Here is a 12,898-nt window from a genome sequence, read left to right as displayed (position 1 = left end):
ATTTTTTAAAATATTTATTATCGAATAATATTAAAATAACCACATCTTCTGAAACATATTGTGTTAGTATAACTAACATTGATGAGCAGTTAACCCTAAAACGTTTGACAAAATAATTCAAATCAATATATGCAATTGCAAGGGAGCAGTTTTGTAATATGAGGAAACCTCGTTTGATATGTTTTAAGACAATATGATCACTTAATGCGTGTTGATATCCGGCATGTTAAGTGTTTCATGGGGGATGGCGTGTGACGCCACTTGGCAACCTCAGCGGGCCGCTCACGAGGTCCTTCCTTTCTCAGGCACCGCCGTTTCCGTGCGTGAACCCGTGGCCTGGATGGACTGGTCGATTCTTTCAAATTTCACATAAACTCGACGATTTGATAAGATTAGCAAGCCACCAAAATGCCGGCGTATTTCCAACGCCCAGAGAATGCTCTGAAACGAGCAAATGGTGAGAAGAAATAGAGTGTAGTGCCGGCCTCTTTCATTCGTTAGCTGACGCGTCACCGAAAGTGGTGCTAATGCTAAAGGAAATGCTTACGCTAGCTAGCGAATGTCAGCAGAAGTCACCACGACTGTATTAGATTAGCCAGCAACCGAGCAGACACGCTCTCGTGGATAGTAAATAATCGATTTTGATTTGCATCTTGACAGTTGAAGGAAATGATGCGTTTTCGAATTATTAACATGAATTGTCTGTCCCATATGTGGTGACAATGTGTATGCTATGTGACGCCGCATCGGGCCTCTTCGTACTCAGAAATTATCTGTAGCTTTGCTCACAAACGGGGCTTATGAGCTCTGGAAATTGAACATTGCGCACCGATTGCTTCTGAGGCCCAATTTCCAGTGCTCTTGAGCACCACTCAAGTGAACAGCTAGTTCAATAGTGATGCTGTCTGTGGAATTGATTGACTGGTTACATACTCGTCTTTCCCCCCGTGTAATACACAGAATTCCTGGAAGTTGGCAAGAAGCAACCTGCATTGGACGTTTTGTACGATGTCATCAAGAGCAAGAAACATCGAACATGGCAGAAGATCCACGAGCCGATTATGCTCAAATACCTGGAGCTATGCGTGGATCTTCGCAAGAGTCACCTGGCAAAGGAGGGTCTTTACCAATACAAAAACATCTGCCAGCAGGTTAGGTTCATTGGTGTGTTCTCATGTCTAAGATCATCAGGGGTTAAAGCGTTCTTTGCTTGTATCATCAGGTCAACATCAAGTCTCTTGAGGATGTGGTTAGGGCTTACTTGAAGCTGGCGGAGGATAAGACTGAAACTGCTAAAGAGGAGTCCCAGCAGATGGTCCTGGACATTGAGGATCTGGACAACATCCAGACTCCAGAAAAGTGAGAACGTTTGTATGATGTGGTTTGTTGGTTTAGTCAAAAGCTTACTGTTTTGGGCTTTGTTTTCCACCTTAAGTGTGCTCCTGAGTGCTGTGAGTGGAGAAGACACTCAGGATCGTACCGATCGTCTGCTCCTCACTCCGTGGGTGAAATTTCTGTGGGAGTCCTACCGCCAATGCCTGGACCTTCTCCGAAACAACTCCAAGGTGGAGCGCCTTTACCATGACATCGCCCAGCAAGGTAACATATGTTATTGATCACATAAAAATGGATGGATGAACTGGTCTTACAGTGAATGTGTTAACTGGGGTTACTATTCATCGTTAAAGGAGAAGTCAAATCTTTTCAGATTAAAATGACTTTTCTATTGTGTTTTATCTCATTTGCAGCATTCAAGTTTTGCCTTCAGTACACCCGAAAGGCAGAGTTTCGCAAGTTGTGTGACAACCTGCGAATGCATCTGGGTCAAATTCAGCGACACCACAACCAGAGTACTGCCATCAACCTCAACAACCCTGAAAGTCAGTCCATGCACCTGGAGACGCGCCTGGTGCAGCTTGACAGTGCCATAAGCATGGAGCTCTGGCAGGTCTGTTTCTCATCAAAGAATATACATTACTACTATAAGTCATTCACTTTCAATACTGAGAAATACAAATATGCAGTTATTAAGACTTAGGTGGGAGGTAAAAATGTTTTGTTGTCTTTCCAAGGTGCTAGGTAAAAACGTTTTGTTGTGTCTTTCCAGGAAGCATTCAAGGCTGTTGAGGACATCCATGGTTTGTTTGCTCTGTCCAAAAAGCCACCCAAACCTCAACTAATGGCCAACTATTACAACAAGGTGTCGACTGTGTTTTGGAAGTCTGGAAATGCCCTTTTCCATGCTTGCACCCTCCACCGGCTTTATCACCTCTCTAGAGAGATGCGCAAGAATCTCACACAAGAGGAGATGCAGAGGTATTTTTTTTTTACAATCTCAGCTTTGTATAAGATTATTCTGGTGAAGACCATTTAATGATAAATCTCTTCTCACTCCACCTTCAGGATGTCTACCAGAGTCCTCCTGGCTACTCTCTCCATTCCCATCACCCCCGAGCGCACAGATATCGCTCGGCTGTTGGACATGGATGGTATCATTGTGGAGAAACACCGGCGGCTGGCGACCCTCTTGGGTCTGCAGGCTCCACCAACTCGCCAAAGTCTGATCAATGACATGGTAAAAATAATTATTAGTGACAGCAAGGGTTGATTTTGTGAGACATTACTGTTATTGTGTTTTCCAGGTGAGGTTTAACTTGTTGCAGTATATAGTACCTGAGGTGAAAGAACTTCACAATTGGCTCGAAGTTGACTTCCATCCCTTGAAGCTCAGTGGAAGAGTAACCAAGGTAACAAACTTCAAGTAAACGATTATGAAATGATTTTGTATTTCTTTTGTTGCGTTTGGTCAGGACTTACTCCCACCGCAAAATCTGCTCTGCTCTCTTCCCAGGTGCTGAATTGGGTCAGAGACCAAGGTGAGAAGGAGTCTGACCTTCAGCAATATGTCCCTCACTTGCAAAGCAACACCATCTTGCGTCTTTTGCAACAGGTAATCAAACACAGTCTCTTAAAAAGCTTTGAATTTACAAGCACACCTTTTGCTATGGTTTCATATTTTGTGTCCATTTATATTAGGTTGCACAGATCTATCAGAGCATTGAGTTCAGTCGTCTGGCCTCCCTGGTTCCATTTGTGGATGCCTTCCAGCTGGAGCGCTCCATTGTTGATGCTGCCAGGCACTGTGATCTACAGGTAACCTCTTGAGCCAATCACACACAAGCAAGCACATAAGTGTGGACTTGTCATCATCAAAAGCTGTGTTCCCTCACAAAGGTTCGAATTGACCACACCTCTCGGACCTTGAGTTTTGGATCTGACCTAAACTACTCCACTAAAGAGGATGCTCCAGTTGGTCCATTCTTGCAAAACATGCCATCTGAGCAAATAAGGAACCAGCTGACTGCTATGTCTGCCTCTTTGGCCAAGGCCCTGCAGGTCATCAAACCTGCCTCCACACTGGTGAGCTCAAGAGATTCCCACAAATGTTGTTGTCCCCAAAAAGCTTTTTTTTTTTAATTTGGGAGTTTTTTGCTGTGTTCGAAGAAATGTGGCAGAAATCTTCTTGACTCGTAGGTTTTGAATTCTTCAATGCCAAATGTGAATGTGTTTGTTTTTTAGCAAGAGCGTGAGGAGCACAGCCAGCAGGCCATCGCTGCTTATCTGAAAAACGCCCGCAAAGATCATCAGCGCATCCTGGCTCGTAGACAGACCATAGAAGAGCGCAAGGAGCGTCTTGAAAGCCTCAACATACAACGTGAGAAGGAAGAACTAGAGCAGCGGGAAGCTGAGCAGCAGAAGGTCCGCAAGGCAGAGGAGGAGCGCCTGCGTCAGGAGGCTAAAGAGCGGGAGAAGGAGCGCATCATGCAAGAGCACGAGCAGATCAAGAAAAAGACAGTGCGAGAGCGCCTGGAACAAATTAAGAAGACCGAACTGGGCGCCAAGGCCTTCAAGGATATTGACATCGAGGTAAAGTCCAACCACATGAAGCCCTTTTGGTTCGTGTGTTTGATCTGTCCCTAAGATGTCTTTAACATACCTCTTGACATGCAGGACCTGGAGGAGCTGGATCCTGACTTCATCATGGCTAAGCAAGTGGAGCAGTTGGAGAAAGAGAAGAAAGAACTCCAAGAGCGCCTGAAGAACCAGGAGAAGAAGGTAACACCAGATGGTTTACAGTGAACACCTTTGTTGCGAAGCGGCGAGGGATCACTGCATTTGTGACGTCACTCACCACTGTACCGGACTCTTTCCGTAGATTGACTACTTCGAGAGGGCAAAACGACTTGAGGAAATTCCTCTTATCAAAAAGGCCTATGAGGAGCAGCGTGTCAAGGACATGGAACTTTGGGAGCTCCAAGAGGAGGAGCGGGTTTGTTGCAAATTAGCTTTGGAAAATGAGCTATTGTACGCTTATTAAATACTTCCAAGATTTTACAAATATGTTTTTTTTTGTGGCAGATCAGTAACATGAAAATAGAACGGGAAAAGGCCCTGGAGCACAAGAAGCGCATGTCCCGCATGATGGAGGACAAGGAAAACTTTTTATCCAAAATCACTGCTGCGCGTAGCTTCATTTATGAGGTGAGTTACAATAGTGCCAATCTGGCTTTAGTCGTAACACACTTTAAGCACACGTGTCCCTTTGTAGGAGAAACTGAAGGTATTCCAGGAGCGCCTGGTGGAGGAAAGAAAGAATCGTCTGGAGGAAAGGAAGATTCAGCGTAAAGAAGACCGACGTAAGGCTTTCTACCTCCAGAAAGAAGAAGAAGAACAGCGTATCCATGAGGAACAGCTCAAGAAAGGTTAGGAACATATATTCACCAGAGGGACCACTCATTGGCGAGTCATTATCTGCTACTTTGTCACAAATGACATTTTTGGTCTGTTTTTGTCTCAGAACGCGAAGAGCGTGAGCGCATTGAACAGGAGCAGCGAGAAGAGGAGGAGAGAGAGTATCAGGAGCGCCTGCGTAAACTTGAAGAGCAGGAACGGAAGCAACGTGCCCGTCAGCAGGAGATCGAAGAGCGCGAGCGCCGTCGTGAAGAGGAGAGGCGCACAAACCCAGACGAGAAACCCAAGGTTTGTCTCGACTTGTCTGTACATATCCCAATTGATTGTGGGAATGTTTTAATCCAAACCCACCTGCAGTCTGTTCATTATTGAGGAGGGTAATGTTGTCATTGTTCTCAACAGGACTGGGCGGGAGAGAAAGAGGAGGGAGGATGGCGGAAGCGCACCGAAGGGGAATCAGAGTGGCGACGTCCTGTGGCCGACAAGTGCGTTTGCTGCGTACTCATTTGTTGTGCGACTCTCCTCTTCTAACTCTTGGGGTGTCTTTGTAGGGAATGGAGGCAAGAGGGTCGTGATGATGACAAAGAGGAGCGAGATCCTTTCAAACGAGGAGAAGGTCTACGTCGAGGCGGAGATGACCGAGGGCCCCGTAGAGGCTTTGATGATGATCGAGGTCCACGTCGGGGCGGCGACGACGACCGTCCCTCCCGCAGAGGGATGGATGACGACCGAGCTCCACGCAGAGGTTTTGACGACGATCGCGGTCCCCGGCGTGGCTTTGACGACGATCGCGGTCCCCGGCGTGGCTTTGACGACGATCGCGGCCCCCGACGTGGCTTTGACGACGATCGCGGCCCTCGACGTGGCTTTGACGACGACCGCGGCCCCAGGCGTGGCTTTGATGACGATCGCACCTCCCGGCGTGGCTTTGACGACGATCGCGGCCCCCGGCGCGGTTTTGACGACGATCGTGGCCCCCGCCGCGGATTTGACGACGACAGAGGACCACGTAGGGGCATGGATGACTCCAGGGGTCCCAGGCGTGATGATGACTGGGGACCCAGAAGAGGAGGTGACGACGACAGAAGTGGTAGAAGGGACGATGGTCCACGTCGTGATGGTGATGACCCGGCACCCTGGAAGCCACTCACTAAACCAGGTATGCATTTGGCCTATGAGTCATCTAGTAACTGGAAACTGAATTTAAATCCAACCATGATCGTGAACATCTTAGTTTATGAAATATGCGGTAAATGACAAGTTGATTGTGAAGTCAGAAAACAAAGACAGCACTTGGGGAAAACAAAGCTGCCCATGCAAGAATGCAAGCGAATCACGGGATTTACTGAAGGTGGGAGGGTGCTTTTGGGGGCACATCTTCTAACAGAGTACATGTTATTCACAGGGTTTTACAGTAATCCATCCCGGTGACAAAACGGTTATGTTTACCTTATATTTGTACTGTACTTTATTTTGATAAAATAATAAGGAGGTGGGTGGCGTGAGCGGGAAAAGGCGAGGGAGGAGAGCTGGGGTCCTCCTCGCGGCGGCGGCACCAATGATGACCAAGATAACAAAGAGAGAGAGGAACCTCCCAGTGATCGCTTCAGAGACCGTCAAAGGTGGGACTGACAGAATGAGGATCGTATTGTGCGTTTTTGGGGCTTGTCAGTTCAATTAGTGGTGTGCATATTTCCAGAGAGGACAATGGCTGGAGGCGATCAGAAGAAGGAGGAAGAGGCGGCTGGAGAGATTCTCGCAGAGAGGACACTGAGCGCCGCGTTGAGCGTGACGATCGCCGCGACGATCGCCGTGATGATCACCAGAGAGCTCCACCAAAAGAGTTAAATGATGGTAAACGGAGCCTATAGTTGTGCACATCACAAGGGATCTGGGCATATTTTTATACATGAGGTGTAGTATTATTGGGAAAAATAGAAAATAAAATACTGTTGCAATATTGATAGCAAAACAATAGCAGCAAACAAAAACTTATGAATGCTTTTCTTTGAAGGTAGTCTAATTGAATTGCTGTACTACCTCTAATGGATATGGGAATCAGCTTTTCTCTGTTTTGTAATTGGCAATATTTCAGCCATTGATCCATGGACATTTGGACACCCTGAACGGCGTGCTTTTGATGCTGCATATACACTATGTTGTACCTTATCACTATTATTATTATTCCGTTTGATGAAAGTGGTACCCATCGCTTGTTTACATTTTGGTGTCAGTGACTTCATGCTTCTCTAATATATCGATTGTGGGAGCTTTGCGTATGTGTGCCACGCTTCAAACAGCAGCCAGTAGGTGGCGTCATGTATCTTTAAAAGTAGTGCTTCTGCATGGCATATTTAATGCATTTTCTGATAAGCAATGTTGTTTGTGCAGGAGGCACCTGGCGTCGTGGAGGTGAAGAAAGACGTGAGGAACGCGACAGGCCAAAGGAAAGAGAGCGGGAGCGCGAGCAAGACAAAGAGACCGAGGGAGAGAAGACCTGGCGTGCGGACAAAGATCGTCGCACGAAAAACGAGACCGATGATGATGGCTGGACCACCGTCCGCCGCTGAGTCTCAACAAGTGGCTCCAAAAATAATAGTAAGACAGGTTAGATTGGCCTTTGGCAACTGAGCCCGCATTTAGCTGAATTAAAACCTCTGCTACTCCCTGTCTATTATCAATTTTCCAATTCAATATCTAAACTCTTATACTTCATGCAGATGGATATTAAACTTACTACAAGTTGACGTTGAGTAGTTCTAAAAATGTTATGCATCAGTCAAACCATCACTGTAGACATGACAACCCCCAGCGGATAAGACTTGTATATCAAACTTACTGAATCACCAATGCCTCTTAAAATGTTACGTTTTACAGGGATGTTGTATGATGGCGCGCTCACGCAAAGGTCAGTGTTGGCTAATCTACTGTTTCAAATGATTATGTTAAACGAGTGAAATATCCATTTTGAAGTATATGCTTCAAATATTAAATTTGTCTCGTCAAATACTTTCTGCTTCTCTTCATGCGGTAGCAATGGAGTGACACCAGGTTGTATGTGACCGGATAAAACCCTATTTTTTTTTTTAATGTTTGCCCTCCTAGTGTCAGAAGATAATATTGACATGCCAGGCACCCTGCCGAATCTGTCAGCGTCAGAAATTCCAATATCGACTGTAAACTCAGCTATCACGAGCCTAATAGTATAATAATTTCTAAATTGCTATCATTTCCAACCCAACATTTTAAATGAGCCCTCTTTAGTTCTTGTGTAACTAACAGTCGTTTTTAATGTAGGCACGTGTAATCCTTACACAATATTAGTAAATATACCATTGTGATTGCTAAAAATCGTTTTCTTGTAGGCAACTGGGCTATTCAGCCCATGCTTACCTTTGTCTTTTATACACTGCAACCACTAGAGGTCACTAAAGCTCCACGGAGCACAGCAGGACTTTTCACATGGCAATAGCAGGAAAAACGATGCATCTATTGTTTAAATTGTATTCAATATAATCAGAAACTTTGCGTTACTACTAATATCCCAAAACACGAGTAGTAATAAATTGGGTGGGTTATTTTATTACCTATTAACTACGCATTATTTAGACTAAGATATCCTTTATTAGTCTTTAGATGGGATTTTTGTGTTACATACGTTGAAATACTTTTTACAAATAAAAACATTCATAAATTGTAATTGACGGGTGTGTTTTACTCAGAATTATTAAGGCTTAAAGCTAAAGTCTGATGTAATGCACGACATTGATTACCGTAAAATAATTATTATAATACGAAAAAAGCTAATTGTAAGTTTTTATGAAATAAATTAGTAAAGTTTTGTCTGTTTAGTGTTACTGACACATGTACAGGATGACAAATAATGCCTGCATTGTGTATGTTTCCAGAGACGCTTGACATGATTGAAGATTTCATCTGGGAGCGCGTATTACCAACCTAACAACAAAAAGGCTCATCTTCATATTTAAAAAGGCGAATTAAAATCAATATGGATTTTCTTCCACGTACTCTACTAGCAAATCTAGCTGAATTCGGTAATGCTCGATTTTCATTAGTTTACATCAGATTCTAATTTTTCAACGAGAAGTGACGGCTATTGTGGCCTCCCCAGTTCGGGGATAGACGAATTAAGGCCGACCAGTATAAATGGTCGAGTTTCAAAGATGGGAATAAACCACTAACGCTCGTTTCAAGTGCGGACGTGTCCGAGGCCTTCCAGTGCCTGAACTCCGTGCGTAAATCGTGCGCAGCGCGCCTACGTGCACGCGCACGGCGGGGGTGCTGAGGAGCGGACGAATCGTGTCGGCGTTGTGTTCGAGTCCGCCTCTCTGAGCTCAGGCCGCTTTGCCATTGACGCACTTTAAAGCTCCTCGCTCCTTCTCCACCTTAAGGCGAGCGGCAGAGGCGGCGGCCAATCAGCATGCCATTAGAGGCTTCACAGGAAGCTGTTTATGGGAGTGCAGCGCTAATTAGCCTCATGAACTAACACATCTGCCCGCACCGAGTCACCGAGGAAAACGATCACATCCATGGATTAGTCTGGGAGCGCACGGCGCACTTTTGATTTGACGTCCTCCTCCAGTATCCATCGTGTCTGGTGTGTGCTGCGCTTTTGCTGAACTTCTTCGCGGCGCGCAACAACTTTCGCCTCTTTCCCAACTCTGGAGTATTTTCCGCGATAACTTCCTCTTAAACTGGGGAACCCGGACCTTCACGCCATGTTTCAGCCCACACCCAAGAGGTGTTTCACGATAGAATCGTTGGTTGCCAAGGATAATCCGGTAACGGCGTCCCGCTCGGAGGAGCCCATCCGGCCGGCGGCTCTCAGCTATGCAAACTCTGGCCAGATGAACCCCTTCCTCAACGGCTTTCACTCCGGAGCCAGGGGCGTCTACTCAAACCCGGACTTGGTGTTCGCCGAGACGGTCTCGCATCAGCCCAACTCGGCGGTCCCGGTGCATCCGGTGGCCCCGCCGCACGCCCTGGCCGCTCATCCGCTCTCTTCCCCGCATAGTCCGCACCCTCTTTTTGGCAGCCAGCAAAGAGACCCTTCTACTTTTTACCCCTGGTTATTACACAGATATAGATACTTGGGACACAGATTTCAAGGTAGGTTTTTGGCTCACTTTTACGCACGGAAAGCACCCAAAGTTTTTGTTGAGCGCAAGAGGAAAGAATTTTAATGCAACATTGTTACAATTCAAAATTGCTCACCGCCTTTCTGTGCGGCGTTTTGAATTAAAACGACGGATTCGTTCAAATATTTGTATTGAATTATATTTTCTCATAAAAGATAGCGTTTTATTTTGCCTTGTGCAATATATATTCCGATTGCATGAGGAATCCTTCCTGCACACAATGCATTTAAAATAACATTTGATTTTATTTTAATTACATTTAGAGTCTTTTTCGATTGGATTTGTTTTTAATTGCGTTTTAATTATACGTTTTATTTAGCAGGTGGCTCTTTTAATTTAGGGCAGTCCTAGTTTTCTTTTTTTAATAGCCTTGATACTCGCTCATTGTGCTATATCTTATACTACATATGCAAATATTTGTTTTTAAATTGGACTGACAACAAAATATAATTAACACACTTTAAAAAATGACACGATGTGCCTTTTTTGCATGAATTATTTTTGTTTAAAAGAAATGAATTAAATAAAGTAGTTGGTTTGTTTTAGGCCTGAGAAAGATGTGACATGACGTTAGATCATACCTCAATATTTTATTTTTCGTGATACCCACCCTGCACGACCACCAATCGTTGCACAGGCCGGCGGTGCCAATACTTTACGTTACGGTGTATAATTTAAAAGCAACCAAACAAACTGACTCCTTTTCTTGTTGGGCTTCAGGCAACGAAACAGGTCCCGAGAGCTTCCTTTTGCACAACGCGCTCGCCCGAAAGCCCAAAAGAATCCGCACGGCTTTCTCTCCATCGCAACTCCTGCGGCTCGAACACGCCTTTGAGAAAAATCATTACGTGGTGGGCGCAGAGAGGAAACAACTCGCGCACAGCCTTAGCCTCACAGAAACTCAGGTAAGACTACAATTTTGGATTTGTGTGATTTTATTCACTCGTTTGCTGTGTGGACAATTACACCATATTATATGATTATTATATGTGCATGTGTCTGTTGTGACAGGGGAATTACATTTGGAGAATAGTTTAAATATTTGCTTTTGCATATTAAAATGTAATCATTGCAAGATATTGTGATATTTAGAAATAAACATTGATGACTGAAAATAGAGTTCATTTGTGCATAATTTGCTAAATTGTCTTTAAATTCAGTTGTGGGGGGGGGGGGGATATCTGCCCCCCCTCTCCCGTACGAGCTAATTTTAGACGGGGGTGCTTTGTTTCGAGGGGGACACTGAGAATGTTGCCTTTCAAAATGGAGGCTAAATGAAGAACTTAACCATTTTGTGGGCTCAGCAATTCAAAGGAAGGTCTCGGCCTCAGTGGGTCGCGCTGCCATATTCACCATATTGTTCGAGCCCATCGGTCCAAATGACGCATCACGTCGTTCAATTAACACACTGAGGGCTTATTAAATGCGCCTCACTTGCCATTGAAGGGACTGACAAAGCTGCGTGGTCCAGACAATTGATCGATTTAGATGTTAGTTCCCCACGGTACCACTGATCAGCACGATGGGTGTAAAATGTGTCACATAATGGAAATCCTTCTTGATTTTGTTTTATTGGCCGTGTAAAAATAGTACCTGTGAAGATAACCGACGCAGCGTCATCGTGGCCACTTTAGGACAAGCTCTAAATTGATATTTTATTTAAAAAAAAAGAAAACAGCTGGAGTTTCGTCACTGGTTTTGATATTTGAAGCAATCCTGACAAATGTGAAATGTGGTATTATTTTTACCCTTTAATTTTCTGCATGGTTATTCAGTGCAGCCCTGTGCGTATTTACGCATGATTTTACGCGTTTCTGTTTCGGTGATAATTATTCATTTTTACACCCCACCCCACCCCTCCTCCTCCTCACTTTAGGTAAAAGTGTGGTTTCAGAATCGAAGGACAAAATTCAAGAGACAGAAGCTAGAAGAGGAGGGCTCCGAGTCGCAACAGAAAAAGAAGGGCTCCCATCACATAAATCGCTGGAGGTTGGCCACCAAGCAGTCCAGTCCGGAGGAAATCGATGTGACTTCGGACGATTAAAATGAGACTCATATGTGCTTCTGAGCGCACGGAGGACACGAATACAGGATACCGTGGGAAGACAGTGGGCTCAAATAACCCGATGTCACATTTCACATCCCCGATGGGCAGCTGAGGGCGACGGAAGGCCGGCTGCTGCGTGGCCCAGCTGTCACCCTGCGGCTCCGTCAGTCCAAAAGAACCAGGAACATGGTACTGACAGATTGTGTGTCACCACTCTCCACCACCTGAAATATTCTTTTTATCATTTTCCAATTCATATTGGACGGTTGCACTTCTATTTTTTCCCACTCAAGATACCAAAACTGCTTTTTAGAAAAAAAAAACTTGAATTGCATGTTACTTGTTTTATTTTGACACAATCAAGAGGAAGACGAAACAATTTTTTATTTAAATCTATTTTCTAAGAGAGGTGTTGTAGGCCTACTTCTTTTTCAGACAGTGTGCAGTCTTTAATTCATAATTCTCGTGTAAAAGTGATTGTGAAAACATATGAAGTAGCAGTGCTTTATCGTCTTTTTTTTTTCAAGAAAAAAAAAAGCAAAAATTGGTTTTCTAGGGTGGGGGGGGGGGGGGGGGGCGAATTTAAGGGATGGTATATCAGGACGTTCCTTGAATCTCTAAAGCTTTACCAATGTGTGGTTGTACTTGGCCCCACGCAACCTTCTGTCAGGACGTGAGCCTCCACTCAAAGATGCCACAAGGACTAAAATGAATTATAGACACACAAACAAACAAAAAAAAACAAACCTCCAAGCACTGAGCGTATTCCATGTACAGAAAAAATATTGTTATTGTTTCTGTTAAACCCTCTTTTACAGAATGTAAATATTTTTTGTGTATGTGTTAAGTTTGCTACAATTTTAACACAAAGTATACTTCCAAGAAGTATGTAATTGTCAATATTTTGTCAATAAAGTTTTATCAATATGTCGCGCGCTGT

At 44.5% G+C, this 12,898-nt stretch overlaps 2 protein-coding genes across 2 annotated transcripts; both read left to right on the top strand.

Annotated features, from left to right (window-relative positions):
• Positions 1–269: 269 nt before the first annotated feature.
• On the top strand, positions 270–7,761 carry eif3a (eukaryotic translation initiation factor 3 subunit A). The gene is made up of 22 exons (XM_088385717.1): positions 270–457; positions 961–1,151; positions 1,223–1,359; positions 1,436–1,599; positions 1,749–1,948; positions 2,108–2,316; positions 2,404–2,575; positions 2,643–2,747; positions 2,852–2,950; positions 3,037–3,153; positions 3,235–3,420; positions 3,580–3,927; positions 4,012–4,116; positions 4,217–4,330; positions 4,420–4,542; positions 4,610–4,763; positions 4,859–5,040; positions 5,155–5,237; positions 5,304–5,911; positions 6,242–6,374; positions 6,452–6,606; positions 7,144–7,761. The coding sequence occupies exons 1-22, from the start codon at positions 409–411 to the stop codon at positions 7,320–7,322; spliced, it is 3,813 nt and encodes a 1,270-aa protein (XP_088241843.1). The 5' UTR covers positions 270–408; the 3' UTR covers positions 7,323–7,761.
• A 1,274-nt stretch (positions 7,762–9,035) lies between these two features.
• emx2 (empty spiracles homeobox 2) lies at positions 9,036–12,525 on the top strand. Its single transcript, XM_088385679.1, has 3 exons — positions 9,036–9,882; positions 10,632–10,816; positions 11,788–12,525. The coding sequence occupies exons 1-3, from the start codon at positions 9,492–9,494 to the stop codon at positions 11,953–11,955; spliced, it is 744 nt and encodes a 247-aa protein (XP_088241805.1). The 5' UTR covers positions 9,036–9,491; the 3' UTR covers positions 11,956–12,525.
• The last annotated feature ends 373 nt before the right edge of the window (positions 12,526–12,898 follow it).

The sequence above is a fragment of the Syngnathus floridae genome, chromosome 9 (genome assembly GCF_059516105.1).
Source record: "Syngnathus floridae isolate MCC-2025c chromosome 9, RoL_Sflo_1.0, whole genome shotgun sequence".
NCBI classification, from domain to species: domain Eukaryota; kingdom Metazoa; phylum Chordata; class Actinopteri; order Syngnathiformes; family Syngnathidae; genus Syngnathus; species Syngnathus floridae.
The sequence above is the reverse complement of the archived record's forward strand: the minus strand, read 5'-3'. Positions and strand labels throughout refer to the sequence as shown.